This window comes from Eriocheir sinensis, chromosome 19, assembly GCF_024679095.1.
Source record: "Eriocheir sinensis breed Jianghai 21 chromosome 19, ASM2467909v1, whole genome shotgun sequence".
NCBI classification, from domain to species: Eukaryota; Metazoa; Arthropoda; class Malacostraca; order Decapoda; family Varunidae; genus Eriocheir; species Eriocheir sinensis.
This window is the reverse complement of record NC_066527.1, coordinates 4,626,919-4,653,930: the sequence shown is the minus strand read 5'-3', so window position 1 is coordinate 4,653,930 and position 27,012 is coordinate 4,626,919. Positions and strand designations below refer to the sequence as shown.

Below are 27,012 nucleotides of genomic sequence, written 5' to 3'. Positions count from 1 at the left end.
GTACACTCATTATATCATTAGGAAATTATCAAGCGCTTTTTGAAATTCAACAAACATCCGTTTCCATCTCATTTTCTCTTCCGCATTAACAAAACCATCTCGTCTCAGTCATCTTATGGTAGTTGTTCGTTATAGGCTCATTATCGTATTAGGAAATTATTAATGACTTTGAAATTAACTGGCTGGAGTAGGTAGGAAGACACCTACCGAACGGGCGCAAGCCACTCCCGGTGAGGTATATATGGGAGGTGAGAAGGGAGCTGAAGCCCTCCAAAGACCCTTCCCATGTCCTCACTTACCGTTTCCCTATTGTCTCATCAACACCGGAGAGTAGTTCAGCATGCTCTCTAAAGACAGATCCTCTCTTTATCCACACCACACTACATTCACACAACATATACACCTTTTCCCAAAATTCAAATTTCAAAATGGCGCACCTGCATCAAGCCTCGGAGTCCCCGCCTGGGGGTGGACCACAAATTCCCCCAGGGAGGACTCCCCTTCTGGCTGCCGACCCGAGAGGTGTCTTGATAACTCCTCGAACCTCTTTCTTCTCAATTTTTGGAACATTCGCGGTCTTCGCTCTAATTTTCATTCTGTGGAACAGCATCTCTCCTCCTCTAAACCTCACCTTCTCTTCCTTACCGAAACACAGGTTTCTGAGGCTACTGACAGCAATCTCTACTCTGTTCCCTCCTACTATCTCTATCCTAAATTTCAATCCAAAGTTGGATGTTGCGCCTACGTGCGCAACGACATCACTTGCTCTCGTGCCCACAACCTTGACTCTTCTGAATTTTCTACCGTCTGGATAAGACTTCATTGTCATTCTATTACTAAATACATCTGTGCTGTTTATCTCTCACCTAACTCTACCAACTATGTAAAATTCTTTGGCTATTTGAATTCTAAAGTGGAGCACATCTTGACCCACTCTCCCTTCGCTGAAATCTCCATCCTAGGAGATTTCAATGTTCACCACCAGCTTTGGCTTTCATCCTCTTTCACTGACCATCCTGGTGAACAAGCCTACAACTTTGCTATCCTCAACGACCTAGAGCAGTTGGTCCAGCACCCTACACGTATTCCCGACCGTCTTGGAGACCGGCCCGACATTCTAGACCTCTTCCTTACCTCAAACCTTTCTGCTTATTCTGTCAAACTGTTCTCTCCGTTGGGCTCCTCCGATCACAATCTTATTTCTGCATCCTGTCCTTTCGCTCCTGTACACCCTCTGGACCCACCGAAGAGGCGATGCCTCTGGCATTTTGCTTCAGCTCGGTGGGACGACCTGAAGATGTACTTTTCCGATTTCCCGTGGAATGATTATTGCTTCCAGGATAAAGACCCCTCTGTGTGTGCTCAGCGCATCACAGAGGTGATTGTCTCTGGAATGGAGGCATACATTCCTCGTTCTTTCTCTACTCCTCACGCTAAAAAGCCTTGGTTTAATCACGCTTGTTCTCGTGCTGTCAATGATAGAGAGGCAGCTCACAAAAGGTACCAGAGCCTTCAAACTAATGCTAATTATGAACTTTACATTTCTGCCCGAAATCGTGCCAAATCTTTTCTCCGACTAACCAAAAATTATTTCATTAATTGAAAATGCCAAAACCTTGCTTTCTCCAACTCTTCCCGTGACTTCTGGCATCTAGCCAAAAACATCTCCTCCAACTTCACTTCTTCATCTTTCCCTCCACTCCTCAGTCCTGACGGCAACACTGCCGTCTCATCTATCTCTAAGGCTGAACTCTTCTCTCAAACTTTTTCTAAAAACTCCACTCTGGACGATTCTGGGCATATTCCTCCTACTCATCCCCCCTCTGACTCCTTTATGCCTGTTATAAAGATTCTTCAAAATGATGTTTTCTATGCCCTCTCTGGCCTCAATCCTCAGAAAGCTTATGGACCTGATGGAGTGCCTCCTATTGTCCTTAAAAACTGTGCCTCCGTGCTGTCACCCTGCCTGGTCAAACTCTTTCGCCTCTGCCTGTCAACATCTACCTTTCCTTCTTGCTGAAAGTATGCCTTCATACAGCCTGTGCCTAAGAAGGGTGACCGCTCCAATCCCTCAAACTACCGTCCTATAGCTTTACTTTCTTGTCTATCTAAAGCTTTTGAATCAATCCTTAACCGGAAGATTCAACAGCACCTTTCCACTTCTGACCTTCTATCTGATCGCCAGTATGGGTTCCGCAAGGGGCGTTCTACTGGTGATCTCCTAGCCTTCTTAACTGACTCTTGGTCATCCTCTCTTAGCCGTTTCGGTGAAACCTTTGCTATTGCGCTGGACATATCAAAAGCTTTTGATAGGGTCTGGCACTAATCTTTGCTTTCCAAACTACCCTCCTACGGTTTCTATCCTTCTCTCTGTACCTTTATCTCCAGTTTCCTTTCTGACCGTTCTATTTCTGCTGTGGTAGACGGTCACTGTTCTTCCCCTAAATCTATTAACAGTGGTGTCCCACAGGGTTCTGTCCTATCTCCCACTCTTTTTCTGTTGTTCATTGATGATCTTCTTTCCAAAACGAAGTGTCCTATCCATTCCTACGCCGATGACACCACTCTGCAGTACTCAACTTCTTTTAATAGAAGACCCACCCTACAGGAACTTAACGACTCAAGGCTGGAGGCTGCAGAACGCTTAGCCTCAGACCTTACTATTATTTCCGATTGGGGCAAGAAGAACCTGGTGTCCTTCAACGCCTCAAAAACACAGTTTCTCCACCTATCCACTCGACACAATCTCCCAAACAACTATCCCCTATTCTTTGACAACACCCAGCTATCACCTTCTTCAACACTAAACATCCTCGGTCTGTCCTTAACTCAAAATCTCAACTGGAAACTTCATATCTCATCTCTTACTAAATCAGCTTCCTCGAGGCTGGGCGTTCTGTACCGTCTCCGCCAGTTCTTCTCCCCTGCACAGTTGCTGTCCATATACAGGGGCCTTGTCCGCCCTCGTATGGAGTATGCATCTCATGTGTGGGGGGCTCCACTCACACAGCTCTTCTGGATAAGAGTGGAGGCTAAGGCTCTTCGTCTCATCAGCTCTCCTCCTCATACTGATAGTCTTTTACCTCTTAAATTCCGCCGCAATGTTGCCTCTCTTTCTATCTTCTATCGATATTTCCACGCTGACTGCTCTTCTGAACTTGCTAACTGCATGCCTCCCCCTCTCCCGCGGCCCCGCTGCACTCGACTTTCTACTCATGCTCATCCCTATACTGTCCAAACCCCTTATGCAAGAGTTAACCAGCATCTTCACTCTTTCATCCCTCACGTTGGTAAACTCTGGAACAATCTTCCTTCATCTGTATTTCCTCCTGCCTACGACTTGAACTCTTTCAAGAGGAGGGTATCAGGACATCTCTCCTCCCGTATTTGACCTTGCTTTTGGACTCCTCTCTTGTTTCTTTTTTAGGAGCAGCGAGTAGCGGGCTTTTTTTTTATTATTGTTTTCTTTTTTTGTGTGCCCTTGAGCTGCCTCCTTTGTTGTAAAAAAAAAACAAAAAAAACCGAACATCTATATCCATCTCATTTCTCTTCGGCATTAATAATTAACAAAACCATCTCGTCTCTGTTTTCTTATTGTAGGCTTATTATAGCATTAGGATATTAAGTACTTTGAAATTTACCGAATATCCATCTCCATTTCATTTCCTCTTCCGCATTAACAAAACCATCTCGTCTCTGTTTTCTTATTGTAGGCTCATTATAGCATTAGGATATTATTAAGCACTTTGAAATTTACCGAATATCCATCTCCATTTCGTTTCCTCTTCCGCATTAACAAAACCATCTCGTCTCTGTTTTCTTATTGTAGGCTCATTATAGCATTAGGATATTATTAAGCACTTTGAAATTTACAATATCCATCTCCATTTTTTAAAGCATTTTCTTAAACACTAACATTAACAAAACCATCCGTCAGTGTTTCTAGCAATTTTTAAACACTAACATTAACAAAAACGCACTCATTTTTTCAACTTGCAAATTTTTAAACACTAACATTAACAAAAACGCACTCATTTTTTAAACTAGCAAATTTTTAAACACTAACATTAACAAAAACGCACTCATTTTTTAAACTAGCAAATTTTTAAACACTAACATTAACAAAAACGCACTCATTTTTTAAACTAGCAAATTTTTAAACACTAACATTAACAAAAACGCACTCATTTTTTAAACTAGCAAATTTTTAAACACTAACATTAACAAAAACGCACTCATTTTTTCAACTAGCAAATTTATAAACACTAACATTAACAAAAACGCACTCATTTTTTCAACTAGCAAATTTATAAACACAAACATTAACAAAAACGCACTCATTTTTTAAACTAGCAAATTTATAAACACTAACATTAACAAAAACGCACTCATTTTTTAAACTAGCAAATTTATAAACACAAACATTAACAAAAACGCACTCATTTTTTCAACTAGCAAATTTTTAAACACTCTAACATTAACAAAAAACAACCGTAATTTTATCTTATTTTAGTAGTTCATCACGAGAATCATAACGGTAACAAATGATTAACTCTATTTAGCATCAGACCTTTGTCACACGTTCATAATAATGGTGACAAATTATTAAGCTTTCTATTCAACATCAGCAAAACATCCTTCTTCATTCAATTTTAGCAGTTCGTCACACGCTCCTTATAACAGGAACAAATTATTAAGTACCCTGTCGTGATGTGTTTGTGTCTGTCTGTCTATCTTTTTTTTATTTTTTTTTTATTTTTTTTTTTTACAGCAGAGGAGACAGTGCAAGGGCGTAAAAAAAACCCCAATAATGAAAAGAAAAAAAAAAAAAAAGCCCGCTACTTACTGCTCCAAAATAGAGTAGAGTAGAGTATCTGTCTGTATGTCTGTCTATATATATGTCTGTTAATCTATTCAACATTAGCAAAACATTTCGTCATTGTTTCGTTGTAATAGTTCATCAAAACCTCGCTATCATGCCGTCTAATTAGTAAGCACTCTCTTCAACATTAACAAAAAGTCCGTCGCTGTCGCATTTTACAAGTTCATTGCACGCTCTTTGTAATTCAGTAACTAATTAGCAAACGTTTTAATACTCAATTCGTCTCACACTCATCAGTACACAGTAATATAATACATGCAGCACTATTTATTTTCATTATTATTATTATTATTATTATTATTATTATTATTATTATTATTATTATTATTATTATTATTATTATTATTATTATTATTATTATTATTATTATTATCATCATCATCATCATCAATCATCATCATCATCATTACTACTGAGATTCTGAAAGGGCATTAAAGGAGAAAAAAATAATATAGAGTCAAACACACATAAAAATGAAATAAAGAACGTGACAGTAAAGCAATGAGATTATAAAAGGGGTCTAGACAACAAGCAAGACACTGTAAAGCAAGTATAGAACAGGACTTGGAGTGTGGGGACGAACATGTATACAGAGAAAAGGTGTTAAAAAGTGTGTGTGTGTGTGTGTGTGTGTGTGTGTGTGTGTGTGTGTGTGTGTGGAAGAGTGCGGTAGAATAGCATCGTAGTGTTGGGTCAAATACAGGTAAAAAACAGGTATTGAAATTAGTATAAATGCGTTGAATAGCTGGGGAGGTGCAGGAATTGGGGTGTTGGGTCAAATACAGGTAAAAACAGGTATTCAAATGAGTATAAATGTGTTTAATGGCAAGGGAGGTGCAGGAATTGGGGCGTACGGGGGAATACAGCTAGAAAACATGTTGAAAAGTGTATTAAAATGGCATAGAAAGGTGTTTAGACTGGTAGGGAGGTGCAGGTATCGGGGTTTAAGGGAAGGCGTCGGGGAAAAGAAATAACGAGGTGAATGGAACGAGCGGTGAGGAGAAACGTGAAGAAAAGTATGGCCCACGTGTTAGCAGGTGTGTAAGTGTGTAGTGAAGGTGTAATCAGGTATGTAGGGAGGGTCCAAATGTTAGCAGGTGTGTAAGTGTGTAGTGAAGGTGTAATCAGGTATGTAGGGAGGGTCCATGTGTTAGCAGGTGTGTAAGTGTGTAGGGAAGGAGTTAGCAGGTGTGTAGGTGTGTAGGGAAGGTGTAATCAGGTATGTAGGGAGGGTCCAAGTGTTAGCAGGTGTGTAAGTGTGCAGGGAAGGAGTTAGCAGGTGTGTAGGTGTGTAGGGAAGGTGTAATCAGGTATGTAGGGAGGGTCCAAGTGTTACCAGGTGTGGAAGTGTGCAGGGAAGGAGTTAGCAGGTGTGTAGGTGTGTAGGGAAGGTGTAATCAGGTATGTAGGGAGGGTCCAAGTGTTAGCAGGTGTGTAAGTGTGCAGGGAAGGAGTTAACAGGTGTGTAGGGAAAGTGTTATCAGGTGTGTAGGTGGGCGACAGGTGTAGGGCAGGGGACAGGTGTACTCACGCTCTGGTCGTTGATTCCCTCGACGCGGCAGTGCAGGTAGGCCGTGGAGCCGAGCTGGACGGACACGTTGAGGCTTAGCTGTTCGTGTAGGAAGCGCGGCTCAACCTCCACCCCGCTGCCCGCCTCGCCCTCGCCCTCCTCCAGGCAGACTGTTGGAGGGGAAGGAAAGACTTGAGGGTGATGGTGAGATGGAAAACAGGGAGGGTTAAGAGGGGGAGCAAAGACTTGAGGGTGATGGTGAGGTGGAAAACAGGGAGGGCTAGGCTAAAAGGGAAGGACTTTGAAGGGAGGAGAAAAAGACTGAAGTGTGTTGAGAAGGGGGAGATCGAGGAGGGTTAGCTCTGAAGGGAAAGGCTTTGTGCGGAGGGAAAAAGATGATTGTAGGGGAGACTCGATTATAAGGAAGGACTGTGAAAAGGGAAGGATTTGATTAGAAGGGAAGGACTCTGTTGGAAGGAAGGATTTGAGTAGAAGAGAAGGGCTTTGCTTGAAGGGAAAAAAATGATTACTGGAGTGAGAAGGGAGGACTCTGAAAAGGCAAGGATTCGAGTGTAGTGAAAGGATTCGATTAGAAGGGAAGGACTCTGTTGGAAGGAAGGATTTGATTAGAAGAGAAGAGCTTTGTTTGAAGAGAAAAAGATGATTGCAGGAGTGAAAAGGAAGGACTCTGAAAAGGGAAGGATTCGATTATAGTGAAATGATTCGATTAGAAGGGAAGGACTCTTTTGGAAGGTAGGATTTAATTACAAGTGAAGGGCTTTGTTTGAAGAGAAAAAAAATGATTGCAGGGGAGAGAAGGAAGGACTCTGAAAAGGGAAGGATTCGAGTATAATGAAATGATTCGATTAGAAGGGAAGGACTCTATTGGAAGGAAGGATTTGATTAGAAGAGAAGGGCTTTGTTTGAAGAGAAAAAAAATGATTGCAGGAGTGAGAAGGAAGGACTCTGAAAAGGGAAGGATTCGATTATAGTGAAATGATTCGATTAAAAGTGAAGGACTGTTGGCAGAAAAGATTCAGTTGCAAGAGAAGGGCTTTGTGTGAAGGGAGGATTAAATAACTAATAGGCGGGGGACACGTTTAATGGGGAAGAATTCGAACTTGATTAGGAGATAGAGAGTCGACTAATAACAGGATAGTTAGAAAGGAAGAAATCGAATATAGGGAAAGAATTTGAAAAGAACGGACCTGCTAACACCTTTTCTACACATCTACACACCTGACAACACCTTTTCTACACATCTACACACTTGTCAACACTTATTCTCTACTTACACACCTGCTAACACTTTCTCTACACATGTACACACCTGCTAACACCTTACCCACACACCTACACACCTGCTAACACCTTACCCACACACCTACACACCTGCTAACACCTTACCCACACACCTACACACCTGCTAACACCTTACCCACACACCTACACACCTGCTAACACTTTCTCTACACATCTACACACCTGCTAACACCTTACCCACACACCTATACACCTGTCAACACCTATTCTATACCTACACACCTGCTAACACCTTTCTACACATCTCCACACCTGCTAACACCTTACCCACACACCTGCACACCTGTCAACACCTATTATCTACCTACACACCTGCCAACACTTTCTCTACACATCTACACACCTGTTAACACCTTCCCTACACACCTGTTAACACCTATTCTCTACTTACATACCTGCTAACACTTTCTCTACACATCTACACACCTGCTAACACCTTCCCTACACACCTACACACCTGTCAACAACTATTCTATACTTACACACCTGCTCACACTTTCTCTACACATCTACACACCTGCTGACACTTTCTCCACACACCTGTTAACACCTGTTATCTACCTACACACCTGCTAACACTTTCTCTACACATTTACACACTTGATAACACCTTCCCCACAGACCTACACACCTGTCAACATCTATTCTCTACTTACACACCTGCTAACACTTTCTCTACACGTCTACACACCTGCTAACACCTTACCCACACACTTACACACCTGTCAACACCTGTTCTATTCTTACACACCTGCTAACACTTTTTATACACATCTACACACCTACTAACACCTTCCCTACACACCTGTTAACACCTATTATCTACCTGCACACCTGCTAACACTTTCTCTACACATCTACACACCTGCCAACGCCTCTCCTACACATCCACGCGGTAAGATAAAAGTACTCTGTTTGAAAAGGAAAGTCTCAGTTTATAATCCAAGAGAAAACCAAAACTGTGGACGAATGCTTCTCTTGTCCTTGTACCCTCTTCCTCTTTTTCTTTCTCTCCCTCCTCAAGACAGACAGACAGCGCGGGAAAGGAAGGAAAGAAACCACTCCTCGGCGAAGGGAACGACTCGGTTTGAACAAGAAAGTGAAAGCGTGGCAGACAGGTAGCGTCTCGACCTCTTTACCTGTACCGCCCTCGCCCTCTCTCTACCTGCCCTTCCTCGCCCTCTCCCTCTCCTTCCTTCAGAAACAGGGAAGTAGAGGGAAAAAAATACTCGTGAAGGAAAGCTCTCGTGATGCGGATGGCGGATGAGTTAAGAACCAGAACAAGAACTAGACGAAAGGAAATAAGAACAAGTGTGTAAGAGAGTATGGTAGCGTCTCTCCCTCACTCCCCTTTAGAAATACTGCGAAGAAGGAGGAAAGAAAATACTCGTGAAGGAAAGCTCTTTTATTGGGTATTAGCGGATAAGTGACGGGGGGGATAAGTGAAGGAACTAGAAGAAAAAGAGTAAAAGAATCGCAGCATCTCTCTCTCTCTCTCTCTCTCTCTCTCTCTCTCTCTCTCTCTCTCTTCTCTTCTCTTCTCTTCTCTCCTCTCCTCTCCTCTCCTCTCCTCTCTCTCTCCCCTTCATAAATACTACGAAGAGGAAAAGAAAAGGCCAGTGAATGAAAGCTCTCGTGGTGGCTATGGCGGGGTATACAAGGACTCCATTACTACAAGAAAATGAGGAAAAATAAGGCATTCTCTTCTCTCCTTGAAATACTGCAAAGAGACAGAAAGAAAGAAAGGCCAGTGAATGAAAGCTCTCGTGGTGGCTATGGCGGGTTATAAAAGGACTCCATTACTACAAGAAAATGAGTAAAAATAAGGTGCATCTCTCTCTCTCTCTCTCTCTCCTTTGAAATACTGCAAAGAGACAGAAAGAAAGAAAAGACTCGTGAAGAAGAGCTCTCGTGGTGGCTATGACGGGTTATAGAAGGACTCCGTTACTACAAGAAAAAGAGTATTAAGTATGAAGCATCTCTCCCTCTCTCTCCTCTCTCTCCGTTGAAATACTGCAAAGAGACAGAAAGAAAGAAAAGACTCGTGAAGAAAAGCTCTCGTGGTGGCTATGACGGGTTATAGAGGGACTCCGTTACAACAGGAGAAAGAGAGGAAAAGGGTGATGCATCCCTCCCTCTCTCCCTCCTCCAGACACAATAGAAAGAAGACAAAGAAAAAGACTAGTGAAGGAAAGGTCTCGTGGTGGCTATGGCGGACTATTTAGTGACTCCATCAGAACAAGAAAAAGAGGAAGGTAAAAGTGTGGTAGCATTTCGCCCTCTCTCTCTCTCCTCCAGACACACAGCAAAGAAGACAGACAGAAAGAAAGACACCCAAAAGAACCTCCTCTCGTTGGGCGTGGCGGCTATGTGAGGGACTCCGCTAGAACAAGAACAAGAGGAAAATAAGAGTATGGCAGCATTTCGCCCTCTCTCTCTCTCCTCCAGACATTCAGCAAAAACAGACAGACAGGTAGAAAAAGAAAGAAAAAAAAGAACCTCCTCTCGTTGGGCGTGGCGGATAAGTGAAGGTCTCCGCTAGAACAAGAACAAGAGGAAGATAAAAGTATAGCAGCCTTTCGCCTTCTCTTTCTCTCCTCCAGACATACTGCAAATAAGACAGACAGAAAGAGAAATGCATCCAAAAGAACCTCCTCTCATTGGGCGTGGCTGGAAAAGGGAAGAACTCAACACAGGGCAGAACTAAACCTGTAACCGCTCCTCCTCGCCCGCCACGCTCGCTGCCTCATTCCACCTCACCCTCTAGTAGGAGAAAAAAAGAAGAAAAAAAAACTCCTGGTGGTAAGGTCGCCGTGCGGAAGGACTAACGGAGACCAACGCGGCGAGAGCTCAACAACTCTCCACAACTCCCCGAGGACAACAAGGGGAGATAAAAGCATTGAGAACAACAGTGCGTCGCCGGGGAGGAAAAAGACTCCGCGTGGCTAGGGGCGGCGAAGAGGAAGAACAGGAAGGCGGAGTGGAGCGGTGAATGTGAAGTAGCTCAGAGGACGACGATGAACCGGAGAATAGAGAGTTTGAGGGTAGGAGAGGCTGAGGATAGGAGAGGTTGAGGAAGGGAGAGGTTAAGGATAGGAGAGGTTGAGGATAGGAGAGGTTGAGGATAGGAGAGTTTGAGGATAGGAGAGGTTGTGGATAGGAGAGGTTGTGGATAGGAGAGGTTGTGGATAGGAGAGGTTGAGGATAGGAGAGTTTGAGGGTAGGAGAGCTTGAGGATAGGAGAGGTTGAGGATAGGCGAGGTTGAGGATAGGAGAGGTTGAGGATAGGAGAGGTTGGTCTTCTTTATCATAGGGGGGAAGGTGAAGATGAATGTGAAGTAGCTCAGAGGACGACGATGAAACGGAGAATAGGAGAGTTTGAGGATAGGAGATGTTGGCCTTCGTTATCATAGGAGGGAAGATGACTGTGAAGAATAAGTGTTAGTAAATGTATAGATGTGGAAAACAGATATAAACAGAGCTGAAGAAAAGGAGAGGTTGGCATTAAACATCATAGGAGGGAATGTAAATGTGAAAAGTAAGTTTTAGCAAGTGTATAGAAGGGTAAAACAGATATAGACAGTTGTGTGAGCCTAACCAGAGCTGTAGAAAAGGAGAGGTTGGCCTTCTTCATCATAGGAGGGAAGATGAAGGTGAAGAATAAGTTTTAGCAAGTGTATAGACGTGTAAAACAGGTATATACAGTTGTGTAAGCCTAACCAGAACTGTAGAAAAGGAGAGGTTGGCTTTAATCATCATACTAGGGAAGGTGAAAGTAGAAGGGTTGAGGAGGTGTAAGATAAGTGTCAGCAGGTGTATAGGTGTGTAAAACAGGTATAGACAGGTGTGTGAACTGAACCAAAGCTGTAGATGAAAAAGAGGATGAAAGGGAAGAAGCGGAAGAAAAAAAAATAAGAATAAGAATAAAAATAATATGAATAAGAGTAATAATAATAATACTGAAAAAAATAATAGGAATGATATGAAGAAAAATAGAAGAGAATAAAATGAAAAAAGAGTAATCAGCCGAGGAATAAAAAAATAATAATAGTAATGATAATAAGAAGAATAAGAATAAGAGAAGAAAAAGAAGAAAAAGGAAGAAAAAAAAAGTAAGAAGAGAAAATATAAGAAAAAAGAGTAATAAAAAAACGAAGACAGTAATAAAAAGAAGAACAAGAGGAAACAGAGAAAAAAAGAAGAAAAAATAAAAAAAAGAGAAATAAAGAGGAAAATAAAAGACTAAGGTAATAAAAAGAACAAAAATTAAAGGAAGAAAAATTAAAAAAGAAGACTCCGAGTACAGCATTACAGGCGAGGATAAAATTTCTGTCATTCTCCTTCCCAGATTTGTTTAGAGAAGACTCGTCGTGTTGGGCTGGCCGGCAAAGGGAAGGGAAGGGAAGGGAAGGGAGAGGAAACAGTCACTTAGAATAATAGAGGGAAACCAGAACTCTCTCCTCAACTCGGGAAAATAAAGGAAATCCGCATTGCAACATTAAAAGAGGTTTTGCGGTGTTATGCAAGTGTTTAAGTTAGAAAAGCCTCTTGTGCTGGGTAGAGGGACAAAGGGGAACTGAAACTCGGACTACCGTAACAGTAAAAGAATCCTGGGATATGCAACACTGGTATCTAGATGAAGGACAGCCGTATTACAACATTAGAACATTAGTAAAGGTAGTGTGGTGTTATGCAAGCGTCGGTATTAGTTAGGAGAAGACTCTTGTGTGGGTAGGGAGATGAAAGGGAAGGATGAACTCAGAATAACGCAAATGAAAATAAAAGCGCTGGGAGACAAGGGAATCCCCACAGTAACATTAGGAGAGGTAGGGCGGTGTTATGCAAGTGTCGGTAATAGTGAGAAAAAGACTCTTGTGCTGGGTACGGGGATGAAATGGAAGGAGGAACTCAGAATAACTCAAATGAAAAGAACAACACTGGGAGACAAAGGAAATCCGCACAGTAACATTAGGAGAGGTAGGGCGGTGTTATGCAAGTGTCGGTAATAGTGAGAAAAAGACTCTTGTGCTGGGTAGGGTGAGAAAGGGAACCTGCAACTTGGAATAACGTGGGAGAAGTAAAAGAAGTCTTGCTGGGAGATAAAAGACATCTGCATTGCAACATTAGGAGAGGTAGAGTAGTGTTATGGAAGTGTCAGTTTTAGTTAGAAAAGACTCCTGTGTTTGTAGGGTGAAAAAGGGAAGAAGGAACTTAGAATGACGCCAGAGAAAAGAACAACGGTGGAAGACAAAGGATATCTGCATTGCAACATTAGGAAAGGTAACGTGAGGTTGTTCAAGTGTTGGTAATAGTTAGAAAAGACTCTTGTGCTGGGCAGGTGAACGGAGGTGAAACTGGAGCTCGGACTAACGCAAAACTAAAAGAATTCTGGGGACTAAAACACTGGCAGCTAAAGGACCTCCGTATTGCAACATTAGGGGAGGTAGTGTTGTGTTATGCAAGTGTTGGTAATAGTTAGAAAAGACTCTTGTTCTGGGAAGGGGAACGGAGGTGAAACTGGAGCTCGGACTAACGCAAAGCTAAAATAATTCTGGGGACTAAAACACTGGCAGCTAAAAGATATCCGTATTGCAATATTAGAAGAGGTAGTGTGAGGCTATGCAAGTGTCTGTATAAGTTAGAAAATACTATTGTTTTGTAGGCGAAGGGACACTGCAAATTTAAGTACGGAATTAAAAAAAAAAGGACTCTGGGTAGTACATCGCCAGACAATAAAGGACATCCGCATAGCAACGTTAGGAGAGGTAAAATTGTGTTATACAAATGTCTGTATAAGTTAGAAAATGCTCTTGTTTTGGTTAGTGTGACGAAGGCAAACTGCAACTTGGAATAACGTAGCAGAAGTAAAAGAATTATTGTTAGTACGACTCGGGGAGGTAAAAGATTTCCCGCAGTGCAACAATACGAAAATGAAAGTCAAAATTCGTGTTGGGTAATAAGGAAGAGAGTGAGATAGGAAAAGAGAGATCTGCTTCAACCAACATTGCGGAATTATAACTCATTTTGTACAGCGCTGGGGGATAAAAATAAACAACAACAACAATATCCGCAGTGCAGCCATGGGAGAACTGAAGGAAAAGGTTCGTGTTGGATAAAGCGAAGAAAGAAGAGAGAGATTTGCTTAAGCCAACACAGCGAAAGTAAAGGAACTGTACAGCGTTAAGAGATAAAAGACTTCCGCAGTACAACGATACGAGTATTAAAGGAAAGACTTGTTGGATAAAGCGAAGAAAATATATAGATAGAGACTGATAGATATAGATAGATAGATAGAGATAGATAGAGATAGATAGATAGATATAGATAGATAGATAGAGATAGATAGAGATAGATAGATAGATAGATATAGATAGATAGATATAGATAGATAGATATAGATAGATAGACAGAGATAGATAGAGATAGATAGAGAGAGATAGATAGATAGAGAGAGAGAGAGAGAGAGAGAGAGAGAGAGAGAGAGAGAGAGAGAGAGAGAGAGAGAGAGAGAGAGAGAGAGAGAGAGAGAGAGAGAGAGAGAGAGAGAGAGAGAGAGAGAGAGAGAGAGAGAGAGAGAGAGAGATTTTTTTCCTAAACTAACACAAGAGACAGCAAAAGAAGTCTTGCTAGTACAACGCGGGGAGCCAAAAGAATTCGGCAGAGCAACAATACGAGAATGAAAGGAAAACTTCGTACTGGATAAAGCGGAAAAGGAAGAGAGAGAGAGAGAGAGAGAGAGAGAGAGAGAGAGAGAGAGAGAGAGAGAGAGAGAGAGAGAGAGAGAGAGAGAGAGAGAGAGAGAGAGAGAGAGAGAGAGAGAGAGAGAGAGAGAGAGAGAGAGAGAGAGAGAGAGAGAGAGAGAGAGAGAGAGAGAATTTGCTTAAACTATCACCACGAAAACAGAACAACTCGTAATACAACACGGAATAACATAAGACTTTCGCAGTACAGCAAAACGATATAAAGGAAAACTCGTATTGGATTAAGCTACGAAGGGAAAGAGAGATGGACTTTCACAAAACAACGCAACGAAGTAAAAAACACGTGAAGATAAAAAAAAAAGCATCCCACAGTAGAGCCATACGATATTTAAAGGAAAAATTCATATTGGATGAATCAACGAAGGGTAAAAAGATAAATAGATTTACATAATGCAACACAATGAGAGCAAAAATAACTCTTGGAATGACAACGCTTAAAGATGATAAAAAAGGCCTTTCACACGATAGTTAGAGGGGAAATTGACAACGGATTAAGCGATGAAGGGAAAGATAGATGAACTTGTCAGGGATGGGGTGAATACAAGAACTGTGTATTCGAATACGAATACTTTATATTTATACGAATACGAATACTCTGAAATACTGATAATTCGAATACGTATACGAATACTTTATATTTATACGAATACGAATACTCTGAAATACTGATAATTCGAATACGTATACGAATACTTCATATTTATACGAATACGAATACTCTGAAATACTGATAATTCGAATACGTATACGAATACTTTATATTTATACGAATACGAATACTCTGAAATACTGATAATTCGAATACGTATACGAATACTTCATATTTATACGAATACGAATACTCTGAAATACTGATAATTCGAATACGAATACGAATACTTCATATTTATACGAATACGAATACTCTGAAATACTGATAATTCGAATACGAATACTATATTTATACGAATACGAATACTCTGAAATTGATAATACGAATACGAATATTCTGAAATACTGATAATTCGAATACGAATACGAATACTCTTAAATACTGATAATTCGAATACGAATACTTCATATTTATACGAATACGAATACTCTGAAATACTGATAATTCGAATACGAATACGAATACTCTTAAATACTGATAATTCGAATACGAATACGAATACTCTGAAATACTGATAATTCGAATACGAATACGAATACTTCACGAGAGTATTCGTGAATGCATTCATGAATACTTTTCGTTGAAAATAATTTTTTCATGTAGGTAGCTCGGCAACGAGCCTAATATGGTACTAAAGTTATTCAATAGTAACATGACGTCATGAACTTATTACTGATGCCAGTATTCTGTACATGTTTGTCACACCTAGACATATGTTTTCCAAAAAATTCAATTATATATCTAAGCTGCACTGAAAGAAACACAACAAAATACCTGTAATATCCAGAGGGAGGGGGGGGAGGGGGCAAGAAAATAGAGAATAACTCCAACAATGAACCTGGAGTCCTGGAGTAACACCCCCCAACCACTGGCAAGAGGCAACTGAGGGCCGCCGCCCGCCAGACCCCAACAGTCACTAGTGAACCTGTATCATACAAGTCGGACAAACAGGAACGAAGTTTTGTAACTTGGAAGGAACAATAACTATTATTTCTGATGATGGATTTAAGATTATTCGGCATATTATTCGAAGAATACGAATACTTTTCCCAAATATTCGAATACGAATGCGAATACTTTGATGTCAGACGACAAGTATTCGAATACGAATACACCCAAATACTGTATTCGAATGTATTCGAATATGAATGCCGAATACGAATACCCCATCCCTGGAACTTGCACAAAAGACATCGAAAAAAAAAAAAAACTCTTGGAATGACAAAACGTAAAGAAATATGAAAAAAAGGACTTTCACACGATAGTTACAGGAAAAATTGGCAACGGATTAAGCGATGAAAGGAAAGAGAGATGAACTTATATGAAACACATCCAATAAAATGTATGACCCTTGGAACGACAAAACGTAAAGAAAATAAAAGCCTTCCACATCATATTAAGAGGAAAAAATCACCGTGGATTATACGATGAAGGTAAAGAGAGATGAACATCGATAAAACACAAGGAAACAACAACAATAAAGATAAAGGAAGACATAAAACAGATAAAGATAAAAAAGGCTTCCAGAATACAACAGTACGAAAGTTAGAGGAAAATACAATTGGTTAAAGCAACGAAGAGAGAGAGAGAGAGAGAGAGAGAGAGAGAGAGAGAGAGAGAGAGAGAGAGAGAGAGAGAGAGAGAGAGAGAGAGAGAGAGAGAGAGAGAGAGAGAGAGAGAGAGAGAGAGAGAGATACTAACTTAAAACAACACATTGAAATAAAAGAACTAGGCAGGATAACTTAGTGTGATAAATGACCTTTGCAGTACTACAAAAGTTAAAAAGATAAAGAAAAAAAAACTCGGATTAAAGCGACCAAGGCCAAGAAAAAGAAAGATAGAAAAGATATAAACGACTTACCTAAACCAACACAACGAAATAAAAAAAAGACTTGGTAAAATTGCTGTGTGTGGTAAATGACTTCCACAGTAGTGCAATAAGAGGGTTAAAAGAAAAAGAAAAAAACTCATATTGGAAGAGAAAGGAAGGGAAAGAAAGGAAAATAATAAAAAGAAGAGAAATAAAATAAAAGAAGGAAATGAAGGACAAGAAAAGAAAGGAAAGCAAAGAGAAGAAAGGAGAAGAGAGAGAGAGAGAGAGAGAGAGAGAGAGAGAGAGAGAGAGAGAGAGAGAGAGAGAGAGAGAGAGAGAGAGAGAGAGAGAGAGAGAGAGAGAGAGAGAGAGAGAGAGAGAGAGAGAGAGAGAGAGTGAGATAAACGACCTTTGCAGTAGTACAAAAGGAGAGTTAAAAGAAAAAAGAAAAAAAACTCGTATTGGATTAAAACGACAAAGGCAAAGGAAAAAGAAAAAGAAAAGAAAAAAACCGGGAGACTTACCTAAACCAACACAACGAAATGAAAAAAAAGACTTGGTAAAATTGCTGTGCGTGGTAAATGACCTCCACAGTAGTACAATAGGAGAGATAAAAGAAAAAAACTCATATTGGGTTAATACCACGAAGAGAAAGGAAAGGAAAGAGAAAGAGAGAGAGAAAGAGAGAGAGAGAGAGAAAGAGAGAGAGAGAGAGAAAGAGAGAGAGAGAGAGAAAGAGAGAGAGAGAGAGAGAGAGAGAGAGAGAGAGAGAGAGAGAGAGAGAGAGAGAGAGAGAGAGAGAGAGAGAGAGAGAGAGAGAGAGAGAGAGAGAGAGAGAGAGAGAGAGAGAGAGAGAGAGAGAGAGAGAGAGAGAGAGAGAGAGAGAGAGAGAGAGAGGAGAGAGAGAGAGAGAGAGAGAGAGAGAGAGAGAGAGAGAGAGAGAGAGAGAGAGAGAGAGAGAGAGAGACCAACAAAAGCCAACACAGCGAACTCACTCACGGACGCACAGATGCACAAAACATGAGACAGCAGTAGCTTCAAAAAAAGGGAGAGGGAAAGAGAGGGAGAGAGAGAGAGAGAGAGAGGAAGGAGGAGAGGGAGTGAGGGTGAGAACGCGAACGAACACTAACTTACAACAACCAGAACGCGAAAGAAACGCTCGTAGGACAACCCCGCGGGATAAAAGACCGTACAGCAATGCCAGGGTGGAAATGCTGTTATCCGCTGGCCAATATTTGTTTAGCCTTGCCGGGTCAACAGTGTGGGCTGCTGTGCGGTGTGTGCGGATTCCAGACGTGTGTGCGGGAACAGACGGAGGGACGGGTGAAGTGTCAAGGGAGGGATCGTATATTTATGTCTTGTGGGAGAGGAAAGGTTAAACGGATAGAGAAAGGAGAATGATCGACGGAAATGGTGTGTGGGAGAGTTTTGTGGGTAGGAAGAGCAGATTTGGGGAGGAAGTGTCGTGTAGTGTTCGTTTTGTGGGTAGGAAGAGCAGATTTTGGGAGGAAGTGTCGTGTAGGGTTCGTTTTGTGGGTAGGAAGAGCAGATTTTGGGAGGAAGTGTCGTGTAGGGTTCGTTTTGTGGGCAGGAAGAGCAGATTTTGGGAGGAAGTATTGTGTAGTGCAAGTACTGTTTGTATATGTATGTCTTGTGGGAGAGGAAAGGTTGAACGGATGGAGAAAGCAGAATGGTCGACGGAAATGGTGTGTTGATTGTGTTTTGTGGGTAGGACGAGCAGATTTGGGGAGGAAGTGTCGTGTAGTGCAAGTACTGTTTATATATGTATGTCTTGTGGGAGAGGAAAAGGCTGAATGGGCAGCTTAAGGACAGACATCAGAATGGTAGAGGAAGTGTCGAATGAGGTGTGTTTTTTGGATAGGGAGAGTGGATTAAAGGAGGAAGTGTTGAGGGGAATGTATATAGAACAGTTTGTATGTATATATCTTGTAGGAGAGGAGAGATTGACCGAAAAGATTATGAAAAGAGAGCAGAATGGTAGAGGAAGTGTCATGCAGGGTGCTTTGTGTGAATAGGGAGAGTGGACTGAGGGAGGAAGTGACGAAGGGAGTGTATGTTTGGATTGTATGTATATATCTTGTTGTAAAGGAAATGAAGGGATGCAGGAAATGTTGAACGAATAGATGTTAGAGACTGTAGGGAGAGTGTGTGTATCTCTTCTTGGAAACTAAATGTATCACTGCAGGGCATGTTGAATATTATATAGATTGTGGGGAGGAGTGGAAGAGAAGTCATCGATAGTTTGTGGAAAAGAGAAAGGGGAGTTGCAAAGGAAAATTTCTGAATGTACATATTGCATAGACAGTTTGTTGGGAGTGGATCGGTGGGGAGTGTGTCAGGTGGAGTGTTTAAAATGCATGTAAATCTTGTGGGATAGGAAGTGGAGTGGTAAAATTAAGGTCGAATGAAGTGATAAAGGAAAAATGTTGAAAGTACAGACTGAATAGAGATTTTTTGGGGGATAACTAAGTATTGCAGGAAAAGACTAGCGGGAGTGTTTTGGTTATATGTACCTACGTCCTGAATGGAAAGGAAAGGAAGTAATGAAGGGAATGTTGAACGAATAGATTGCGGGAAAAAAAAGTGGAATGATTAAGGAAATGAAGAACGTGGAAATTGCCTAGACCGTTTGTGGAGATAACTTATTGGTGTAATAATATATGGAGTAGTGGAAGAAATGCCGAGCGTGCGAATTATGGAAAAGGAAGTGTAATGAAAATAAAAAATGTTGACCGTATTGATTATAAGAAAAGAAGTGAAATAAAAATAGACAATTATTGAAAGTTGACATTATGTATAAAGGAAGTGAAATTATGAAAAAATGTTAAACGTGTAGATTGTAAGAAAAAGAGTGGAATAAAAAGGAAATGGACGAATAGTTAACAAGAAGAGAAGTGAAATGAAAAAAAGAAAAGGTTATTTACATATGCGATAAGAAAAGAATAGAAACAGTAAAGAAAGTATTAAACGTACAAACTGCATAGAGGGGATAACAAGGTGGTGTGTGAGGGGGGGTGGGGGGGATGAAGTGTGGAGGCGAGTGGTTAAACAGTTTGTAATAGAGGAAGTTTCAAAGCCCAAGATAACATATACAGTGTGTGTGGGGAGAGAGAGGGAGAGAGAAACGAGAACAGAGTCTTGGTGGGAGTATTGAACGTAGCGTGAACATAGTGAGTGGAGGAAGAGATAGAGAGATAGAGAAGAGCGAGAACCGAGAACCCGAGAACCTAAGAACCCAAGAACACGAGAACCCAAGAACCCGAGAACCCAAGAACCCGAGAACCCAAGAACCCAAGAACCTGAGAACCCAAGAACCCGAGAACCCAAGAACCCAAGAACCCGAGAACCCGAGAACCCAAGAACCCGAGAACCCGAGAACCCAAGAACCTGAGAACCTGAGAACCCAAGAACCCTAGAACTCGAGAACCAAAGAACCCAAGAACTCGAGAACCCAAGAACCCGAGAACCCAAGAACCCAAGAACCCGAGAACCCAAGAACCCAAGAACCTGTGAACCCAAGAACCTGAGAACCCAGGAACCCGAGAACCCAAGAACCCAAGAACCCAAGAACCCAAGAACCCAAGAACCCAAGAACCTGTGAACCCAAGAACCTGAGAACCCAAGAACCCGAGAACCCAAGAACCCGAGAACCCAAGAACCCGAGAACCCGAGAACCCAAGAACCCGAGAACCCAAGAACCCAAGAACCCAAGAACACGAGAACCCAAGAACCCAAGAACACGAGAACCCAGGAACCCAAGAACACGAGAACCCAAGAACCCGAGAACTCAAGAACCCAAGAACCCGAGAACCCAAGAACCCAAGAACACGAGAACCCAGGAACCCAAGAACACGAGAACCCAGGAACCCAAGAACCCAAGAACCCAAGAACCCAAGAACCCAAGAACCCAAGAACCCAAGAACCCAAGAACCCGAGAACCCAAGAACCCAAGAACCCAAGAACCCGAGAACCCAAGAACCCGAAAACCCAAGAACCCAGGAACCCAAGAACCCAAGAACCCAAGAACCCGAAAACCCAAGAACCCGAGAACCCAAGAACCCGAGAACCCAAGAACCCGAGAACCCAAGAACCCGAGAACCCGAGAACCCGAGAACCCGAGAACCTGTGAAGCCAAGAACCCGAGAATCAAGAACCCAAGAACCCGAGACCCCGAGAACCCGAGAACCCGAGAACCCGAGAATCAAGAACCCAAGAACCCAAGAACCCGAGAATCAAGAACCCAAGAACCCAAGAACCCGAGAACCCGAGAACCCGAGAACCTGTGAAGCCAAGAACCCGAGAACCCGAGAACCTGTGAAGCCAAGAACCCGAGAGCCCAAGAACCCGAGAATCAAGAACCCAAGAACCCGAGACCCCAAGAACCCAAGAACCCGAGAACCCAAGAACCCAAGAACCCAGGAACCCAAGAATCCGAGACCCCAAGAACCCAAGAACCCAAGAACCCAAGAACCGGAGAACCCAAGAACCCGAGACCCCATGAACCCGAGAACGCAAGAACCCGAGAACCCAAGAACCCCGAGAACACAAGAACCCCGAGAACACAAGAACCCGAGACCCCGAGAACCCGAGAACCCATTAACCCGAGAACCTAAGAGCCCCGAGAACCCAAGAACCCCGAGAACCCAAGAACCCGAGAACCCGAGAACCCAAGAACCCGAGAAACCAAGAATCCCGAGAACCCGAGAACCCAAGAACCCCGAGAACACAAGAACCCGTGAACCAAAAACCCGAAAACCCAAGAACGCAAGAACCCAAGAACCCGAGAACCCAAGAACCCAAGAATCCGAGAACCCGAGAACCCAAGAACTCGAGAACCCAAGAACCCAAGAACCCAAGAAGCCAAGAACCCAAGAACCCGAGAACCCAAGAACCCAAGAACTCGAGAACCCGAGAACCCAAGAACCCAAGAACCCAAGAACTCGAGAACCCGAGAACCCAAGAACCCGAGAACCCAAGAAGCCAAGAACCCAAGAACCCGAGAACCCAAGAACCCAAGAACCCGAGAACCCAAGAACCCGAGAACCCAGGAACCCGAGAACCCAAGAACCCAAGAACCCGAGAACCCAAGAACCCGAGAACCCAAGAACCCGAGAACCCGAGACCTCAAGAACCCGAGAACCCAAGAACCCAAGAACCCAAGAACCTGAGAACCGAAGAACCCAAGAACCCGAGAACCCAAGAACCCGAGAACCCAAGAACATGAGAACCCGAAAACCCAAGAACCCGAGAACCCGAGAACCCAAGAACCCAAGAACCCGAGAATCCGAGAATCAAGAACTCAAGAACCCGAGAACCCAAGAACCCAAGAACCCTAGAACCCAAGAACCCGAGAACCCGAGAACCCAAGAACCCAAGAACCCGAGAACCCAAGAACCCAAGAACCCGAGAACCCAAGAGCCCAAGCCCCCGAGAACCCGAAAACCCGAGAACCCAAGAACCCAAGAACCCGAGAACCCAAGAACCCAAGAACCCAAGAACCCGAGAACCTGAGAACCCGAGAACCTGTGAACCCGAGAACCCAAGAACCCTAGAACCCCGAGAACCCAAGAACCCAACAACCCAAGAACCCGAGAACCCAAGAACCCAAGAACCCGAGAACCCAAGAACTCGAGAACCCAAGAACCCGAGAACCCAAGAACCCAAGAACCCGAGAACCCGAGAACCCAACAACCCGAGAACCCAAGAACCCGAGAACCCGAGAACCCAAGACCCCGAGAACCCAAGAACCCAAGAACCTGAGAACCCAAGAACCCCGAGAACCCAAGAACCCGAGAACCCGACAACCCGAAACCCCGAAAGCCCGAGAACCTAGAACCGAGTTTTGGTGAAGGTGTTGAGCGAAGCGTGGCCACAGTGTTGATGGAGCAGCTGTCAGGGATAGCGAGCGGACTAACACGACCTTCTGTCCGCCTGTGATGTGTGTTGCGCCGCTGACCCCGCGTTCCTTATCCCGCACCGGCCCCGACACTCACTCACGAGGGTCCGGAGACGTGCTGGGGAGGAGCCTGATAAGGAGGACTGGGAAGGTGGACCGCTGACCACAACAGGAAGGAAGAAAGGAAGGGATAAAATAATAAAAGAATGGAGGTCAGGAAGAAAGAGAAACAGAGAGAAAGAGACATGAAAGATTGGGTAAAAGTATATGAAAGGAAAGGAAGGAAAGAAGTAAGAAAATGGAGTTCAGAAAGACAAAGAGAAAGAGAATGAGAGGAATGGATGGAAATATAAAATGTTTGGTAAAGTTAGGTTGGGTAAGGGTTCGGTTAGGTTAGGTTAGGTTAGGTTAGGTAAGGATGGTTAGGTAAGGTTAGGTTAGGTTAGGTTAGGCTAGAGAAGGAATAAGAGAATGATATAATAAGAAAAGGTTAGAGAAAGAGAATGAGAGGAATGGAAGGAATTGTGAAAGGTTTGGTAAGGTTAGGTAAGGTTTGGTTAGGTAAGGTAAGGTAAGGTAAGGTAATGATAGGTTAGGTTAGGTTAGGTTAAGTTAGGTAAGGTTAGGTAAGGTTTGGTTAGGTTAGGTAAGGTAAGATAGGGTAATGTTAGGTTAAGTTAGGCTAGGTTAAGTTAGGTAAGATTAGGTAAGGTTAGTTTAGATTAGGTTAGGTTAAGCAAGGTTAGAATAGGAATAAGAGAATGATAGAATAAAAGAGAGAAAGAGGAACAGAGAAATGGAGGCAACACTAGGATAGGTTATTTAAGGTTAGGTCAGAGAACGAGAAGAAGAAAGGAAGGAATAAAATCTTGGCGGCCAGAAAGAGACAAAGAAAGAGACAAACAAAGAACGAGAAAGAGAAAAATGAGAGCAAACATGAAAGGAGGAACAAGGAAAAACAAACAGGAAGAAAACGATGCGAGAAACGGAGGCAAACACGACAGGAAATAAGAAGAAAAGAATGAAATAGAGAAGGAAAGAGAGAGAGAGAGAGAGAGAGAGAGAGAGAGAGAGAGAGAGAGAGAGAGAGAGAGAGAGAGAGAGAGAGAGAGAGAGAGAGAGAGAGAGAGAGAGAGAGAGAGAGAGAGAGACAGTCAGCCAGCCAGTCAGCCAACCACTCCGTCAGCCAGTCAGTCAGTCACCCACCAGCCAGTCAACCAACCACTCCGTCAGCCAGTCAGTCAGTCACCCACCACCCAGTCACCCAACCACTCCGTCAACCAGTCAGTCAGTCACCCACCAGCCAGTCACCCAACCACTCCGTCAACCAGTCAGTCAGTCACCCACCAGCCAGTCACCCAACCACTCCGTCAACCAGTCAGTCAGTCACCCACCAGCCAGTCAACCAACCACTCCGTCAGTCAGCCAGCCAGTCTCTTAACCCTCCACTCAGTTCGTCAGCCAGCTCTCCCACTCACCCACCCGCCCACCAGCCAGCCACCAGCCAGCCAGCCCTTCCCTTCCTCTTCTCAGCTTGGAGTTGTATCACAGCTTTAACTTACTCCCAAGAGCACTCCATTGTTTTTGCGCCGCCCCCTGCACCACCCCTCCTCCTCCCCCTCCCCCCCCTCTCCCCCCCACACGAGGCATCCGCGCCCTGCCTTCCTGTGCATTGTGGGGCCCGCCAGAAAGTTCCCAGCAGGCGTTTAGCGCACTTTTCGGAATATAAAGGACGCCGGAAGGGAACTGATGCCAGAATCCGTAATGCCGTGAATGGACTCTGCTTGACTTTACCTTTTGTCCCTGCTCCGGTGTGTTGTTAATTAAGGCCACGCACGCACGCACGCACGCACGCACAGTCTCCTCCTCCTTCTCTTCTCCTTCTTCCTCCTCTTGCTCTTCCTCTTCTTCCCTCTCCTTCTTCTCCTCTTTCTCCTTCCTCTTCTCCTTCCTCCTCTTGCTCTTCCTCTTCTTCCCTCTCCTTCTCCTCTTTCTCCTTCCTCTTCTCCTTCCTCCTCTTGCTCTTCCTCTTCTTCCCTCTCCTTCTTCTCCTCTTTCTCCTTCCTCTTCTCCTTCCTCCTCTTGCTCTTCCTTCTCCCTTCTTCTCCTTCCTCCTCTTGCTCTTCCTCTTCTTCCATCTCCTTCTTCTCCTCTTTCTCCTTCCTCTTCTCCTTCCTCCTCTTGCTCTTCCTCTTCTTCCCTCTCCTTCTCCTCTTTCTCCTTCCTCTTCTCCTTCCTCCTCTTGCTCTTCCTCATCTTCCCTCTCCTTCTTCTCCTCTTTCTTCTTTCTCTTCTGCCTTTCCTTACTCATATCCTTTTTACGTTTCCTCTCAGCCTCCTCCTCCTCCTCCTCCTCTTCCCCCTCCTCCTCTTCCTCCTCCATGTTGTCTCTCTTTTCTTCCTCTTTCCTCTTATGGTATATTTGTCCATATTTCTTTACTGATAACCTTCTTACTTTTGCTTTTCCTTTTCCCTCCTCCTCCTCCTCCTCCTCCTCCTCCTCCTTTCTCTTTTGCCACATTTTCTCCTCCTTTCCTCGCTCAAATCCTTACTTCTACGTTTCCTCCTAGCCTCCATCTCCTCTTTTTCCTCCCTCCTCCTCTCACCCTCCTCCTCCTCCTCCTCCTCCTCCTCGTATTCAGCGCTCATCTTAGGCGTTATAAAGGGCAGGAAAGGAAATAATGTAGGAGTCCTTGGGTCATGTTCAGGACTAACGCGTCGCTGGCTGTTTAGTATGCGATAAAATGCTGCCTCGATTAAGCTCAGGTTTTCTTTAGTCACTCCCTCTGGCGGCGGTGCGAGAGGTGGTTGTTCTTCGTGCGTAACTTGAGATGTGCCTTCAGGGTCCCCTCCTCCTCCTCCTCCTCCTCCTCCTCCTCCTCCATTATCTTTGTATCTTTGTCCTCTTCATCCTCCTCCTCCTCGTTTCCTTTCTTGTTGCCTTATCTTCCTCCTCCTCTTCCTCGCACGAATTCTCCAGCTCCTTCTTCTTCTTCTTCTTCTTCTTCTTCTTCTTCTTCTTTTTCTTCTTCTCCTCTCATATTGTTCTTCCTCCTCCTTCTCCTTCTCCTTTTTCTCGTATTCATTTTTATTTTTGTGTTTTTTTCTTGTTTCTTGTGTTTCTAGTTCTTCTTGTTCTTTTTTCCTTTTTTCAGTTGTTGTTGTTGTTGTTGTTGTTGTTGTTGTTGTTGTTGTTCTTCTTCTTCTTCTTCTTCTTCTTTTCATTTTATCATTCTCTTACCTCCTCCTTCAACTCTTCCTCTCCAGCACCTCCTCCTCCTCCTCCTCCTCACCTTATTCATTCCACATGGCCGGCAGGTACATACTGAATAAGAGAGAGAGAGAGAGAGAGAGAGAGAGAGAGAGAGAGAGAGAGAGAGAGAGAGAGAGCGAGAGCGAGAGCGAGAGAGAGAGAGAGAGGGGAGGAGAAAGAGAATCTACATATAATTTCTAAGCCTCACACACACACACACACACACACACACACACACACACAAACACACAGACACCCAGACTCCCCCTCTCCCCCCTCCCCCAAACAAGGTAAGGAAGGGAGGAGAAGAAGAAGGGAAGGGAAGAGCTGGACCAGAAACCGCAGAAACAGCTGAAAATAATTCCACGCAAAATCGAAACCACTCAGACAATTGGTGAAGTAAAACCGCCTCCGCCGTAGTGAATATGCAAGTCGTGCTTTCATTACGGATACAATGCACGCAGGTAATGTATTCTTACCTGAAATTAGACTCTTGCGCCCCACAGGTAAACATAATGCCAAGAAGAGGGAGAGAGAGAGACGGGAAGGCGGAGAGGTGGTCGGGGAGAAGGGGAGAGGAAGAGAGGGAGAGTCAGTGCGGATCAGGGTGAGAGATATGAGGTGGTGGATAAGGAAAGGAAAATGGAGAGGATGAGGAGAAGGAGAAGAAGAAGGAGGAAGGAGAAGAAGGAAGAGGAACGAGAATTAAGAGAAGGAAAAGGAGAGAGAGGAGGAGAGAGAAGGAGAAGGAAGGAGAAGGAAAAGGAGAGAGACGAGGAGAGGGAAGGAGAAGGAAGAAGAGGGAAGAAGAGGGAAGAAGATGGAGAAGATGGAGAAGTAGGAGAAGAAGAATTAGGAGAAGGAGAAGGAGAAGAAAGAAAAGGAGAGAGAGAGAGAGAGA

At 43.5% G+C, this 27,012-nt stretch overlaps 1 protein-coding gene across 3 annotated transcripts in view; it reads right to left on the bottom strand.

Moving 5' to 3' along the window:
* LOC127000575 (junctional adhesion molecule B-like) overlaps positions 1–27,012 on the bottom strand; it is a 238,005-nt gene that overhangs the window by 80,410 nt on the left and 130,583 nt on the right. For all 3 annotated transcript variants that reach the window (XM_050864404.1, XM_050864401.1, XM_050864402.1), the window contains one exon: positions 6,414–6,562. In XM_050864404.1, coding sequence (XP_050720361.1) covers positions 6,414–6,562 — 149 coding nt within the window. The remainder of the gene's footprint in view (positions 1–6,413; positions 6,563–27,012) is intronic.